The following is a 17095-nucleotide window of genomic DNA, read 5'->3' on the forward strand; positions in this document are numbered from 1 at the left end:
TCAAATATGGGCCACACTAAGTGAAACATTACACTTCTTGTTCTCAGGGGGCGGGGCTTCAATGATGTCAGCAGTTGACCATTGAATATTGTTCCAGTCATCATATGGATAAATCCCAGAAGGTTCATGTCTCTGTGACTTTCCTTGTAGAAACTATAACAGTTTCATTTTTCATGGCGAGAAGTCATATTTTGAGGCGTCAAAAAGCTTTTGATAACTTTTGATCCCCAGTGCCTTAAGAGTATACTGAGTGATTTTCAAGTCTCTAAGTCAAAAGCTGTAGGAGGAATTCGCTCAGATATGGAGGCTAGAAAGGGCAAATCTGGGGTCAAAATGGCAACTTTAATCCAAAATAACCCACTTCCTGTTGGGTTTGGACCAACGCTCCAAGTTGTAGGTCTTGACAAGTGAAATATGTGTACCAAATTTCATAATCCTCGGTCAAAGCATGGCTTGGGGCTGATTTTTTATAATTTTCTAGGGGGCGCTGTGGACAAATTAGAGAATTCCCACCAAATATCTGATCAGATCTCTGTTGGGGACTGGACAAGAATCAATCACATTGAATTTGGTGCAGATCAGATGATGTATGTGGAAATTAAAGCCGAACGTATGGCCATGGCGTGACGTCCAACTTCGCCGCGCCACCATGGCCACGCCCTTTTATGAAAAGCCACTGTGCTTCAAATGAAGTTTGACCCACTAGTTATCTGTCTTCTGACACAGTTTCAAGTTGAATGGGTCAAGATGGTCAGAGAGGCACGTTTGTAAGTGAAAAAAGTGACTTCCTGTTCTCAGGGGGCGTGGCTTTGATGATGTCATAATTTGACCCCATAGGATATTTGGTGACCTGAGAGGGTTCAATAATACCAGGTTTGGTGTATTTCAGCCAATTTATGTGAAAGTTATTGCTGTTCGAAATTTGCGGCGAGAAGTCTAAATTTGAGGCCTGGTCTCGCCCCTGCAACATGCTCAAAAACTCAACATTTTGATAACTTTTAATCCCCAATGCCTTAACTACATACTGACCAAATATGAAACCGGTAGCTCAAAATTCCTAGGAGGAGTTTGTTAAAGTTCGACATGTATGAAAAGTGAAAAATGTCCAAAAATGACCCTTTGACCCAAAATGGCCGACTTCCTGTTGGTTTTACGGCATACCCCCAAGAGACTTTTTTTCATGATTTGGGGAGATCTAGCTATGTACCAAATTTCAACTCTCTAGGACTTACCATTTGGCCTATCTCACTTTAAGGGGCGCTGTAGAGCCGTTTGGTCACGCCCATTTTCAATTCCATTAAAAACCTTAAATTTCACTAGGGAGACAATTTTGGGTAAAGTTTGGTGAGTTTTTGAATATGTTAAAGCCGTAAAAAAGGCAATTCATTTGTCGCCTGAACAAGAAATAAATAAACGGAGCAATTACAATAGGCCCTTGCAGGCCTACCTGCTTGGGCCTAATTAAAAATAAAAAATAGTTCACAAGTCTCAAATCGCGAGTTGTGTCTAAAATTTATTGAGTGCCTAAAGTCTGTTTGAGTCTGAAGTCACTGTATGTGCGAGTCCAAAGTTCGAGTCCCCATTTATGCTATAGATAAGCATAGCTGAGTTTCATCATATATCTCTACATATCTCCACATATATCTACACTATACTATAAATACAAGTACATATTAGTACATATATATATATATATATATTTATATATATATATATATATATATATATTAATATCAAATAATATACTCTCATATTCATAATCATTGCAAAAAAAACAAAAAAATACAAATAATGCTTGTATCAAGGGGCTGCATGGTGGTGCAGTTGGTAGCACTGTTGCCTTGCAGCAAGAAGGTCCTGGGTTCAATTCCCAGCCAGGGGTCTTTCTACATGGAGTTTGCATGGCTTCCTCCCACAGTCCAAAGAAATGCCTGTTAGGTTAATTGGTTTCTCTAAATTGCCCTTAGGTGTATGAGTGTGTGCATGGTTGTCTGTGTGTTTCCCTGCGACTCGCTGGTGACCTGTCCAGGGCATACCCTGCCTCTTGCCCATAGACTGGTGGAGATAGGCACCAGCTTCCCCATGACCCACTATGGAATAAGCAGTAGAAAATGACTGACTGATTTAATGTGACAATGAAATTGTGAAATAATTGAATTCATATTAAATTCTTAGCTCATTATAATAAAATAAATTTCATTTTCCATTAATATAAAATAATTTTCATATAAAATGTTTACCTAATTATTGTTGAGGCTATTATTATGCAATTCAAGCTGTTTTTTTTATTTTAAAATGTCATTTTTTTTAAAGGTCAGCTTTTATAGGGGGAAGCCAGAGTACCTGGAGAGAACCCACACATGCACAGGGAGGACATGCAAATTCCAATGCAGCCACCAGATATTTTACAGATTCTGACTGACTTTCTTTGAAAATAAAGCTAACTTAGACTGAATTGTTTACTGTTACCTAAGTTTTTGTTAAATGTGGTGAATAGGATTATAATTCAAGGTAACTGGTTGGCCAATCAGTCTCATTGGGGGTTAAACGTGTTTTACTTATTCACAATAGAAAAGACCTAAAAAAATCTCTGCATATCTCCACATATATCTACCCTATACTATAAATACAAGTACATATAAGTACATATACATATATATATATATACATATATATATATATATATTAAAATTAAATAATATACTCTCATATTCATAATCATTACAAAAAAAAAAAATACAATTAATGCTTGTATTAAGGGGCTGCATGGTGGTGCACTTGGTAGCACTGTTGCCTTGCACCAAGAAGGTCCTGGGTTCAATTCCCAGCCAGGGGTTGCTCTTTCTGCATGGAGTTTGCATGGCTTCCACCCACAGTCCAATGAAATACCTGTTAGGTTAATTGGTCTCTCTAAATTGCCCTTAGGTGTATGAGTGTGTTCATGGTTGTCTGTGTGTTTCCCTGTGACGGGCTGGTGACTTGTCCAGGTCATACCCTGCCTCTTGCCCATAGACTGGTGGAGATAGGCACCAGCTTCCTCATGACCCACTATGGAATAAGCAGTAGAAAATGACTGACTGATTTAATGTGACAATGAAATTGTGAAATAATTGAATGCTTATTAAATTCTTAGCTCATTATTATGAAATAAATTTCATTTTCCATTATTATAAAATGTTTACCTAATTATTGTTGAGGCTATTATTATGCAATTCAAGCTGTTTTTTTTTATTTTAAAATGTCATTTTTTTTAAAGGTCAGCTTTTATAGGGGGAAGCCAGAGTACCTGGAGAGAACCCACACATGCACAGGGAGGACATGCAAATTCCAATGCAGCCACCAGATATTTTACAGATTCTGACTGACTTTCTTTGAAAATAAAGCTAACTTAGACTGAATTGTTTACTGTTACCTAAGTTTTTGTTAAATGTGGTGAATAGGATTATAATTCATGGTAACTGGTTGGCCAATCAGTCTCATTGGGGGTTAAACGTGTTTTACTTATGTTATACTATTCATCTTTTTTCTATCAAGCAACCTAATTGGTTCCCTGTTTTGTTTGATTTTAGAAATATGTTTACGTTTTATAATGTGTGCGAAAACCACAATTTATACTTCACACATATATAGACTCAGTTTTGTTGTGATGGTGGCAATGGTGCAACCTTATTATTCTTTTTAAAACAAAAGTACCACGGTCTTTTCTTGTGACAGGTATTTCTGGCATGGTGGCCAGGGATACTAGGGTAATGGCTTGTGGGGAAACTAGCTTTACTGGGAGTTGCCATTTGAGGGTATTTTGCCCTCTCACACGCCGTAGATGAGCTGGTAGAGGGCATATGTGTGCTTTTAATAAGCTCTTCAAAGGTTGACTCCATGCTAACAATCAATGTGTCTCTGATGGTTTCTAATTTAATGTGAATAGCATCAGAAATGTTTTTTTCAGAAAAATCAAAGATCCTTATAATGTCATTGGTAATTAATTGTTTTAAGTGAGCCAACCTCTCTACTGGTATAGATGTAATTTCTTTCTGAAGATCCATGCCTATTTGAATGTGCTTCTTTTCAGTATGCTGTGGTTTTTGAGATAAGGATATGGCAGAGATCTCAGGGGAGAGTGTTTTGGTCTTTTGTAATTGACATGCTTCATTTTCACTCTGATCAGATGAATCTAGATGCCGAGCTTGGAGTTTGGATTTTATCGGGTCAGATGTAGTGTAAGTAAATTTTGTACAGAGTAGAGAAGGCATGCAGCAAACTGTCTCACTCATAGACGTACCCACTGGTTGGATCTCCTCTGAATTAAATCCTTCAGTTTCTGACTGACTGATTGCCTCTGTATAGAAAGAACTCTGGTCCAATTTTGTTGTAATTGATACAGTGTCAGGAGCAATACTTTTGCTGCTACCTTCTGATGAGTCCTTCTTCTCGGTCTGTTGGTCTTTTTGACATTGTTTGTGTTTTCCTAAGTCATTAACACCTGATTTCACCCTTTGAATGAATGTTTCAGAGCCTTTCAGAGCCTCTTGTGAATCTTTTGTATAGCTAGGTAACCTAAAGCTAGATGCCTTTCCAATAAGTTCGCCTCCAAGCTCACTGGAATCCAAATTAGAAGATTCTTTTTGCGATTTGGTTTCACTTGTTGACTGCATATTTTTAACGAAATCTGTGACAGTTGACTCCTCTTCAATATTTCCTGTTAAATGGGAAAAATCATCATAGGGCAGATAAGAAGGAGCCTCCTCTGACTTACAATGTTTCTTTTCTGCGTCACTGGTTGAATCGACATGGATAACACCAGGGTCCTCTGATTTGAATGCTTCACCTTCTACCTCGGTGATCGCCTCTATATGGACAGAGGAAAATGTTTCAGTCCCATCTGGCTTACATTCGTCCTCTCCAGCCTCGGCTTCAGCATTTGGTCTCTTTTTAGAAGATTTGTGTTTTCCTAAGCCCTTAAGAGCTGATTTCAGTCTTTGAATGAAGGTTACAGAGCCTGTGAGTTTGGACTCTTGATTGTCACTGGTTTCATATGTATCCGTGATGCTATTGTCTGTGATAAATGTAGATCCTTCTTGTGAATGGTTTGTATAGCTAGGTAACCTAAAGCTAGAAGCCTTTCCAATACGTTCGCCTCCAGGCTCACTGGAATCCAAATGAGAAGATTCTTTTTGCGATTTGGTTTCACTTGTTGACTCCATATTTTTACCGCAATCTGTGACAGTTGACTCCTCTTCAATATTTCCTGTTAAATGGGAAAAACCATCATAGGGCAGATAAGAAGGAGTCTCCTCTGAGTTACATTGTTTCTTTTCTGCCTCACTGGTTGAATTGACATGGATAACACCAGGGTCCTCTGATTTGAATTCTACACCTTCTACCTCGGTGATCGCCTCTATATGGACAGAGGAAAATGTTTCAGTCCCCTCTGGCTTACATTCGTCCTCTCCAGCGTCGGCCTCAGTATTTGGTCTCTTTTTAATAGATTTGTGTTTTCCTAAGCCCTTAAAAGCTGATTTCAGTCTTTGAATGAAGGTTGTGGGGGCATTCGGTTTAGACTTCTGATCTTCACTGTGTCCATCTGTATCAGCGATGTTACAGTTTGTGGTAGATGTAGAGTCTCTTTGTGGCAGTTTCCCAAAAAGTTCACCCCCAGATGCACTGGCATTCAAAGAAGAATAATCCTCTTGGGATTTGGTTTTACTAGCCAGCGCTGTGTTTGCAATGACATCGGTGACAGTGGATTCCACCTCAATACTGTGCAGCAGATCTGTTGAACGTGCTTTAGTGTCCACCGACTTACAGTCCTCTTTCCCAGCCTCAGTGATTGGCTCTACAAGGCCAGAGCAGAGTATTTCACCGGGTTTACATTTATCTTTTACTCCCACAGGTACCAGCGCTACATGGACAGAGTTCAGATCTTTTGAAGCAGTTGATGATGTTGGCAGTGTTGTTGGGAACTTTGACTCCAAAGATGATGTAGATGAGTCTCTTACACTGCTTTTGTTAAAAGCATCATCATCTAAGTCTTTCTCCTCATCCTGTTGCCTCTTTTTAGGAGATTTGCACTTTCCTAAGCCCTTAAAAGCTGATTTCACCCTTTGACAGATGGTTTTGGAGGCTTTTGGTTCAGGCTTCTGATCTTCACTGGGTCTGTCTTTATCAGTGGTATTACTGTCTCTGATAGATATTTTTGGTGACTCATTTGTAATCAAATTGTTAACAATGGATTCCTCTTCAAGAATATCAGTTAATGTGGATGCCAGTTTACTGTTAGATTGATCATATTCTGCCCTTAACGAAGCCCGTCGACTTGCAAAAAAATCTTTCAAATAGGATGTCACTTCTGCATTATAGTGACCAGGTTGAGTTATTCTACAGATCCCATTTACTGTTGTAATCCCAATCCTTTCCTCTTGTCTCCAATTGGAACACAAACACAATAGTTTATCAACATCGTTCGTAACCTGATCAAATCTATCCAAGATTAGTTCCTCAGCCAAGTGTGGTAAAGAGGGAGAAATGGCACCTATTAAAGATGAATCTCCTTTCGTTGACTTCGTTGGAAGTGCTTCATGCTTTCTGAATTCAGGCATCTTCAGAATATCTTTGTGAATTGTAAATGATCTTTAAAATCTTAAAACTATATGTCCAGAAACACTAGTATACTGGACCATTCTGGCCTCAGAATTAAAAGTGTACACGTTTAAGGCTCTGTGATGTCATCTCTGTTCTTAGATCTAGGGTGATGTCATGTGCTTTGAAGTAGTGTGATGTCACTGCTCCAAAGCACATGTAATGTCACACAGTTCTAAACACCCACCCCCACCAAACACCCCACTTCCCCACCCCTTCATACACAAGCACACTGCTTCATAAATTTTTCTAAATAAATAAAGGCAACAATGCATTTTGTTGCAAGTTTCAACTTTCAGTTGTACAAAAGATTTGTAAGAACATGAACAATAGAGAGAATTTAAGTACACCCTTTCATCAAACTTTTTGACAGGTGGGTGGGACTTCCGGTGAGGGCGGGACTTCCGGTTGGTGCCATGTGGGTGCCATGTGGGTGCCATGTGGGCAGGAGGTCACGTGGTCAAGCAGGTTGTGTGTCCAACCATGGATGCTGATTGGTTGTCGTCATTAGGGGCGATACCTTAAATGAGTCAATTAAAACACAGGGGTGTGTTTGTTATAAATAGAACAAGACAAATATGGTATTATCGGAAACTGTTTGGCATCAGCACCAATTAAAAATAGAGGGGGTGTGTTTGTAAGCATCGTTAAACCTTGAATAACCCAATGAAAACAATAGGGCGTGCTTTAGTGTTTACTTTAAATACAGAGATAAAACTCTGCACTTTACATGCAGCATTCGTTGGAAAAGAACACCCGTTCAACAATGCCTAGAGTTAAGAGAGTTTATCGTCAAGCAGAGGAGAAACGCAACGCGTGCCAAGATGATGATGAACAATCAACTGCATCATATATTTCCTCAACTGAGATACCTATCGGAATTCCCGTCATGACATACTCTACCAATAATGAGGATCCAACATCAACTTCAACAACCATGGTTGAAAATCAGACCTCGGGACGGCCAAGAGGTATGTCAGTTCTGTGCGAAACCTCAGTGACCGTCTACCAGTATTCATCCCGTGAATTGAATGCTCCTAAGAAATCAACATACTACATCTGCAGGGTACAAAGACCCCCGTCCGACACTCTGCAGGAAGAATGGTCTTTGGAGCCATATGGCCTGGTTGGCAGCTGGGGTTATATTTTCATGTATGAAATAGGAGAGCTTTGCCTGTATCAATTGGATCAAGATGAGGTATTTAATGGATCACTGGCTCTGTGTACTCTCACCCACAGCGACTGGGCTGTGTTAAGGCTTGCAATCCCGCACCTTAATGATAGCCCTGAAACAGTCTCAAGGCAGGAGAGGGAGGAAGAAGAAGAAGAAAATGAACTGTCTCCTTGACCTGTAAAACGGGCGAGAATGTTTCATATACCATCCGATATTGAAATAGCTGAGAGAGAACCTCTCTTTAGCGCAGTGTGGGGGTCAAAAACCACAGCAAATGGCTGCTGGTCTTTTTGGGCAAGCAGACGCAGGAACAACCGGACGAGTCCCTCAGATCTGTTTGTGTTGGAGGCTTTCAATCAGGACTGCGCCGTATTCAAGACAATGCTGGCTATGCCGTTTGAAGCCTGGGCAGAGAAGATGAGTGAAATTGGACATTGTCTTTCCGACCTTTTCCACAAGTCACGAAAGTTGGATCGATGTCATGTCAGTGAAAAAAACCCTGACGTTTCCTGTTTTACGTTAAGAACGAACTCTCTTCTGAGGACACGCCCCTTCCTATGATATATATACGGGGGAATAACTGCAAGCTCACAGACACTGAGAATCGTATCATGAGAATGAGTGGACCGACACCATACAGGGATCTCTACAACCACTGAGCAGAGATACACTTCTCTCCTGAGCACGATGAAAGCTTCAACATTGGACCATATCATCCGCCTTCCCCTGACCTCTTCTCAACATCCTCATTCTCAGAGAACCACTTCAGTCCTGCATCAGGATACAACATGAAATATCTACCGCTTTCTCCAGACCTCTGCTCACCATCACCGCTATTCATGGCTGAGTCTGTAGACGCGAATGTCCTGCCTGAAGACATGAAGGTGGTCGTGGAGGAGGAGGTAGCCACCGGCTACTCACCCTCTACCGAAGCCCCTACACAAACCCTGGAAACGATGGAGGACCCTCAGCCTTCAGCAGAGGATGAGAGTAACCAGGAGGACGAAATTGACGGTTGGTTCTGTAATGGAAAATTCTTTTAAAGTGCTCTGATATTCCCTTCACCTCTCTCATTTGATTCTGTGTTTTATCACCCACAGGTGACCTTCCATCTACCTCTCACCTCTGATCTCTGTGTTTTATTAGTGTTCTGTTATTTAGAGCAGATGGACTCTAAATTCCAATGCTGGAGAGTTTAATGGTTAAGACCCATCTTTTAGGACGATGTCAGGAAGGGCAGTTAGGTCTGTTCCTAGATAACCTTGTCACCTTTGAACTCAAGAAGGGTTTGGGTCATAAAACACAGACTCTTTGAAGTTGAGATAACACAGTCATGTTCTGGTATAAATACTGTGTGTAAATGTTGATCGGGGCTCTGTTTCACTGACTAACCTCAGTGTCAGGGTCTTCAAACGCTGAATGCCTTTGAATAAAACTTATAAGACAAAGTCCGGATTTTCTCTTGTTATGAATCAACTTCTACCCACTTTGATAAGAAAATTCCACAACAGTTCTCAACCACCCTCATCAATACGGTGAAAACAGTGATACTTCATTTATTCAACATAACCTCTTTGAACTATCTCAGAGAAACCTGCTATGGATGTATAACGAACCACCCGAGCCAGCGCCTGGAGGTATTGGGGGAGGATTATTACCAAATCAACTATCAACGCATCGTACGACGACTCGTAACCCCCAAACTCGTTCCTGCTATTCAGAATCTTCTGGTACTTCGACGCATACAAGCGGATGACTTCAGAGTGAAGACGATTGCCAAGACGGTTTTATATGAACTGAAATCGGTACAAGGCATCCACAGTGCAATAGCGCACGTTTATGATCGCATGGTCGATGAGAAACATCTCAAACAACTTAACTCTGTTTCAGAGTGCTATGGACTGACAAACTGATCTCACATGTTTGATGACTTGTTGTGTCATTTTTTTTTTTTTTTAGTATTCCAGTACTTTAATTAATCTGCATTATATGATTTTTCTTCTTTTTTCTTTTTACTATTAAATACAATTAAAGTAGGAACATAGTAACCTTTCCCAAAAGTGTTGTTTAAAAGCTAGTAGTGTTTGAATTCATCTGCATTAATCTGCATTTTATCTGATTTTGTTTTTTGGTTGTTTTTTTTTTAATATTAAATACAAAAATAAAAAAAATAAGGATAAATTTACCCTCCTGTGTTTTTTCTCATTATTTAACAAGTAATCGGCAGAGTGAGCATAAGGCAGAGATGGCAGGAAGACGGCTGATGAAGAAAGTATATTATAGCCCTTCAAATCTGGGAAGTTTTGGGGGTGTAGATAGGCTGAGGAGGGTTATGCAAGATGAAACGGGAAAGAAGGTTGCGGTTGAAAAAGTTAAAGATTTTTTATCAGGAGAAGATACCTATACTCTACATAAACCTGCAAGAATAAAGTTCTCGAGAAACAGAGTTTTTGTCACCAGACCATTGAGGCAGTTCCAGGCTGACATGCAAGCTCTGGCCATGGAAAATGATGGTTATAATTATTTATTAACAGTCATTGACATCTTTTCAAAAAGGGCGTATGTATGAGTTTTGAAGAGGAAAACAGCCGCTGAGGTGGTAAAGGCATTTGAATCAGTTTTTACAGAAAGTCAGATCCCTAAAAAACTTCAGACTGATGCCGGTAAAGAATTTTTAAATAGGTAATTTAAGGTTTTAATGGAGAAACACGGTATTGAACATTTTGCCACAGCGAGTGAAGCAAAAGCTTCAGTGGTCGAGAGATTTAACCGCACATTAAAAACAAGGATGTGGAGATATTTTACAGCTAACAATACCCGGCGGTACGTCGATGTACTGCAAAACCTAGCTAGAAGCTACAACCTATCCTACCACTCCAGCATTAAAATGAGCCCTTTGGAAGTGACCCCAGAAAATGCCTTTCAAGTGTTTCAGAATCTGTATGATGTCAAGTCCAACAGATATTGCAAGGACTCAGTGACAACGTTTAAACAAGGGGATCTTGTCAGAATATCCAAGGTCCGTGGAGTGTTTGACAAAAAATACGAACAGAGTTTTACGGATGAAGTGTTTACAGTGTATGAGCGGATACCCCGATCTCCTCCTGTATACAAACTCAAAGATTTGGATGGAGAACTTATTGAGGGTTCCTTTTACGCTGAGGAACTTCAAAAAGTAAAAATATTTAACGACAAGATGTATCAAGTGGAAAAAATATTAAAACGACGTACGGTCAAGGGAGTCAAACAGGTTTTTGTAAGCTGGAAAAACTGGCCTGAGAAATTCAACAGTTGGATCAAGTTTGATGAACTTCGAAACGTATAAAAAGGTTTGCACTAAACCTCACAGTTGACACAGCATCATGAACCGTCAGGTAGAGGATGATGGCTTTTACGTTACTCTTCCATCTAATGCTAGCATGGAAGTGTTTTAAAATAATACCAGTTCAAGTTTCCGTGTAAATTTAGCTCAACATATTGATTTAGAAGGCCAATGGATGGTTGCATTAGCAGAGATTTCATACCCTCATACATGGCATAATTTACCGGATTATGATGCCTACTTTGAATGGAGGAAGGTTGGTGATGTGGAGATCAATACGCAAAGGATCAGAAGTGGCTACTATAACAGCGTTATTCAACTCGAGACAGAGATGAAAATGTTTTTCAAAAAATTTAAATCGGGTTTACGCATTAAATTCAGCAAAGTTCAAAAGAGATTTGCATTTCAAGCAAACAGTCCGTATGAAATACGCTTCTTCAGTACTCTAGCTTATATGATGGGCGTGAAACCAGGGGAATGGATTCATGTTTCTGAACCAAAACTGGCTCCTTTTCCGGCAGATATAAAGGCTGGTTTCTATCACCTATACTGTTACAGCGACGTGGTCAGCCCACAAATAGTAGGCGACACTTTTGCACCTTTACTGCGGACCATCAAAGTACAAGGCAAATTCAGCGATATGATTACTCAGACGTTTAACCCCGCCCACTACCTTCCAGTCTCCAGAAGACATATTGAAAATATCAATATAGAAATTAAATCGGACCAAAACGTTCCTGTAAATTTCGTCTATGGAAAGACCGTCATAAGACTACACTTCAGACCTGTGATATCACAACGTAGCCTGAGATAAATTTTATTCGTATAAACTATTCCAGAGATATGTATATAACCTCTAAGACTGAAGCAGGCAAGAGAGAACATGGCACAGCTAAGTCTGAGACGTGATCCAAATCGCTTTGTAAATTACTATGTAAGTCAATTAGGTGGTAATCTGCCAGGGTTTTATGGGGTTCCGGTCATGTACGGACACGGAATTGGATCATTATTTTCAAAATTATTCCGCTTCGTATCCCCTCTGGTTAAAAAAGGATTTGCAAACCCCATCTTAAAACGGCTGCATCAAATATCGCTTCGGATGTCATCGGTAGAGCCGTGAGTAAAATGAGTGGTTCTACACACACCGACGGTCAAGAAGGTTCAGGAATTATGGTTTTATCCAAAAGACCCAGAACAAGACCCCCTGGTGATCGTTTAAGGACGGTTAAAAAACAACGACAAACGCGAAAAAGGAGATCAGTCGGAGCAGACAAACGAAGAGGAAGGAAGTCATCCGCAAGTTTTGATATATTTAAATAATGGCTCTTTTACATAACAAATCATCAGAGTGCACGCTGGCAGAGTTGGACTTATTTTCTGCCCCGATGACGCAGCTATCGATCGAAGATAAAATTTACACCGAGATCCAGCCTTTATCAGCAATCACTGATGGAGGCCCGATCAAGTTTTTCATTCCGGGAGACGGAGAAAAGTATCTGGATCTCAACGATACGCTGTTGCATCTCAGAGTGAAAATTACTAACGAGGATGGAACAAACCTGCCGGATGATACACATGTAGGGCTCATCAACTACCCGTTAAACACCATCTTCAGTCAGTGTGACGTCACTCTCGGAGATCGAATGATTTCACAATCCAGCGCTACACATCCATATAGAGCCATGATTGAGACATTGTTAAACTTTTCTGAGGATTCTTTAAAAACCCAGTTTAGCTCTGGTCTTTTTTATAAAGACACTGCAGGTGCTCTGAACTCTATTGTTACAACTAACGGCCCTAACCAAGGTCTTAACAGCAGAGCAGGCTTTACGGCAAATTCCAGGGAGGTACATCTCCTAGGCCCCCTGCATGCAGACATATTTTTCTGTGAGAGACTTCTTTTAAACTATGTTGACCTCAATATTAAACTTACAAGAGCCAACGATGCCTTTTGTCTCATGGCAGCAAGAGACTCCACTTACAAACTCAGGATATTAGGAGCATCTCTTTTCATCAAAAAGGTTACCGTCTCTGCAGCTGTACGACTGGGGCACGCTTCAGCTTTAATGAAGGCAAATGCTCTGTATCCACTTTCACGTGTGAATGTAAAAACATATTACATCCCTGAAAATTCAAGGGTATGCAACCAAGAGAATCTTTTTTTAGGCGTCTTTCCCAAGTATGTGGTGATTGCGTTACTGGATCATGATGCTTTTACAGGAACACGCAATCTCAATCCGTTTGACTTTAATCATTTTGATATGGAATATTTAGCTTTGTGTAAGGATGGCAGACAAATTCCTGCTAAAGCCTTCCAGCCCAATTTTAACCAAGGTCATTCAGTGAGAGAGTATTACAACTTGTTTACGGCTACAGGACGACATCTAAAAGATCTTCCGCTGAGTATAACACGTCAGGAATTTAATCAAGGATACTCTCTATTCACATTTAATCTTAACCCGGGTGAGGACACAGATGCTCTATCTCCAGTTTCCAGTGGAAATTTAAGATTGGAAATGCGCTTCAGAAACCCGTTGCCTCATACCACCACGCTGATCATCTATGCTTGTTATGACTCTATTTTAGAGATTGATTCAAAGAGGCGTGTGCTGGTGGATTATTATTAATCTAATCAGGCATGAATAATCATGAAATTGAGAGCCTGATGCATCATCTGCTGGGAGATTTGTTTTGTGGTGTATGGCCGTGCGACCAGCTGCCGCTGCTAGCTGACAAATTCCCAGGGCCGGCATACTTTATTGTGAACACACATCCTTCACACATGCCGGGAGAACACTGGCTAGCTCTGACATTGGATGAGAATGGTCAATCCAGCTTTTTTGACTCTTATGGATTCTCTCCGGATTTCGAGTTCTACCCGTCAAGCATCGTAACATTTTTAGAAGACAGATCCTCAAAAATATTGTATCATAATAATCAGCTTCAAAACACTCTGTCCACTGTGTGCGGACACCATTGCATTTTTTATCTATGTCATAGAGCGTGCGGATTATCAATGCAGCAAGTGTTGTCGAAATACACCGGAGAAGTGATTAAGAATGATTTAATGGTATCTAACTTTGTGAGAAAATATCAGAAATGTGTCGTTAATCAAAGTTGTACATTTTATACGCAGGGAACATGCTCTTTGGAGATATTTATGGATTGTTATGGAATTTAAATTGTCTTATTTGTTTTTAGTTTCTTTTTTTTTTTTCTTATGATTTAATATTTGTGTAATGATATCATATGTTAGTGTGTGAAGTAGAGAACGAAGTTAGACTTGAAAAATATAATCAATAAATATTTTATTGAATAAAAGAAATAGGCTACATGTTTCATTTTCTTATAACGGTTTATGGTGAAAATGTAATCCATCGGGGTGGCAGTGTCGTCTTACGAAGAGACCTTTTTGATCTCCCATCAGCATTTTATGGATTGTCCAGCTCAGATCTCGACCAGTAGGGAGAATGAGTTATCTGCCTTCTTCTTCTTTTTCTTCTCTGCTTAACGCTGGGGGGTGTACCCCCATTTTCAATCGATGTACCCTCTGTTTTGAAACGTCTATATTCTTCACGAGCATAAGGGTTAATGACTGAAGATATAGGGATGTTTACCTCTGACAAGGTGTGTAGAAAGTCAGACCATCCTCGGGTTTGTGATGCTCCAGATTTTTTAAACGGAAGCATGAGATTTTTCAACAAATCAATCATGTGGGACCCTTTTATAACATTTCCTTTAAATACAAATTCACCTCGCGAAGTCCAACTCTCACTTCTTTCGGATAATTTCTTCAAAATATACTCGGCATTTTTACGGTTGTGTTTAGGTAGGCTTTTCAGTACTTCCGTAAGAACCTGATCCTTAGGGGCCTCGTCCTGCTCTGGGCCTTGTTTTTCTTGGGACCGCTCATGTTCAGGAACCTCTGTGTCACGCTGCAGCGTTAAACTGACCCGCTGTTTTTCTTCTTTGACACCTTGCTTAAGTAAAGTCAGATACCTCTGGAGAAGAGCATCGTATCTCTTGATTTTTTCATAAGAAGTCAAACCCGGCTCGTTTAATATCGCTCTCATTTCAGCATCCAAATTCTCCTCCGCCGTCTGTCTGATGGACGTGTCTGACTGGGTCAGATGCTTGAATTGATGAGGTGAAATGAGAAACATCTTCTGCGATGTTCTGAGAGACATTATCTCTTGATGATTCCACCCACTAGATCACCGATCAAGGGAGCAAGAGCCGTTAAGATGGGAAGGATAAAACCACCTCGTTGCTTTTTGAGAGCCAGCTGTTTAGTTTTTATCCCGGTTCTTTTATCACCCAACAATCTGATGATATTTCTTTGTTTCTTCAATTGTTGGTGTTGAGAGGGTGATAGTTTAATGTTACCTTTTAGGATATTCAGTGCAATCTCGCACAGAGCCTGAATAAAGTCGGGAGAGCAGTGTGCGAGAATATCTTTGCGCTTCTGCGGGGTGGCCTCAAACAAGGCTCTGAATAATGGTACATTCCTTTTTATACGCGCAGACATGATGACTTACTTTGTTCTGGGCACGTACACAGCAGGCCACTGCTGAGGAAGTATCCCCGTTCTCAGTCTGAAATGTTCTGGGCAGGTAGGCGTAAAATTGATAATTAAATATCCATGAGCTTCTCTCGTTGCGTCTTCAAAACTCTCCAAGAAGAGACCCTTTTGAGATGGAAACATTTGGCGGGCCAGTATATTCAGCTGGAGTTTATCTCTCGGGTTTTTAAACAACATCATATAATTAGCGTTCAGGCTAATGGTGCGACTGAACTTTCCCTGATGAAAAACATTCTGAGTCAGCATAATAACGCTCATATTTCGATGATGTCGATACTGGGTAAAGACCTTCATCACGTTTTCATCATCTGAGGCTTGAGCAATAACATCGTCTAGAATAATCAGATGATTCTGATCAGGAGGAAACAGGTTTTCATCTTCAAAAGAATGAGGCAATCAAAGGTAATATTTTTATTCATCTTCTGCAATTCAGCATACATGGGTTGAAAAGATGTGTAAATCCATACAATATTTTCTGGAACAACATCCATGACATGATTACAGTTTTGTAAAATACTTTTTACAAAGAAAGTTTTCCCGCAGCCGCTGGGTCCAACTATCATACATGAGAAAGGTGCTCTAAATCTAGGATCAAAATCAATCTCCTGTAAATCCATGTGACTTTTTATTTTATTTCTTCTTCTTCTTCAACTCTAATAACCGAAAGGCAGAGTTGTCCCGTCAGAAAAAAGACGTCTCTTATCATACACCAGTCGAAACTTTTTAAGAAATGTCGCGTTTGTCAAACGGAATCTCTTTTTATCCCTCCTGATCGTGTGTTGAGGGATTTCAATGACACCCTCACTTGACCTCTGTAAGTAGCCCTCGACCAGCCCTTTGATGCTGTCAAAATTGACCCTCTCTCTGCATTCATGCGTCTGAGTGATGCCTTTAGCACGCATCACTACTTTTTTACGGTTTTTAGTTTGGTATGCATAACTCTTGGGTCCTGTCGATGCAAACTCCGAAATGCTGTCACCATCTAACTCGTCAGTAAGATCGCCCAGATAATTCCCCAATTCCAGAGGAGTTTCACCACTTTTTGTCACATAAATCAAACTGTCCGTGTCAATATAAATCAATCTGTCCTGTAACTTCTCCATGCTGCTGAGAAGTTTAAACGTGCATAAGCTGTGGTGAATGCTGCAATAAACACATTGTTTGCCTTGCTTGGAGGAGAGATGACACGTTTACTGAAATTCCACTGCACTACACACATTTCAGGGTTGAAAAAATTTAAATAGTTAATCCTGTATTTACTCGAGAACATGAAGCTGAAAAAGTCTTCAGGGTTAGTGATGACTGTGGTCTGAGACAGATCACTTCTTTGCGCAAATTTCCCCCAAAAACTGTTTAAACACAATTTTGCAACCTGCCTTTT

At 40.2% G+C, this 17095-nt stretch overlaps 1 protein-coding gene across 2 annotated transcripts; it reads right to left on the minus strand.

Annotated features, from left to right (window-relative positions):
• Positions 1-2194: 2194 nt before the first annotated feature.
• Positions 2195-6828, minus strand: LOC124870982. 2 transcript variants are annotated; one of them, XR_007038917.1, is made up of 2 exons: positions 3183-6828; positions 2195-2240 (listed from the first exon to the last, which is right to left on the minus strand). XR_007038917.1 is itself a non-coding variant. In XM_047369892.1 (2 exons), the coding sequence occupies exon 2, from the start codon at positions 5199-5201 to the stop codon at positions 3633-3635; it is 1569 nt and encodes a 522-aa protein (XP_047225848.1). In that variant the 5' UTR covers positions 5202-6420; positions 6530-6828; the 3' UTR covers positions 3119-3632. The 2 variants fall into 2 exon arrangements, 1 of the variants encoding a protein (XP_047225848.1); XM_047369892.1 differs by lacking the exon at positions 2195-2240 and having other exon boundaries at positions 3119-6420; positions 6530-6828.
• Positions 6829-17095: the final 10267 nt, after the last annotated feature.

Source organism: Girardinichthys multiradiatus, chromosome 7, assembly GCF_021462225.1.
Source record: "Girardinichthys multiradiatus isolate DD_20200921_A chromosome 7, DD_fGirMul_XY1, whole genome shotgun sequence".
NCBI classification, from domain to species: Eukaryota; Metazoa; Chordata; class Actinopteri; order Cyprinodontiformes; family Goodeidae; genus Girardinichthys; species Girardinichthys multiradiatus.

Bases quoted from the DNA above. Each gene is read 5' to 3' on its own strand.
- LOC124870982 (XM_047369892.1), bottom strand. From the start codon at position 5,201: ATGGAGTCAACAAGTGAAACCAAATCGCAAAAAGAATCTTCTCATTTG.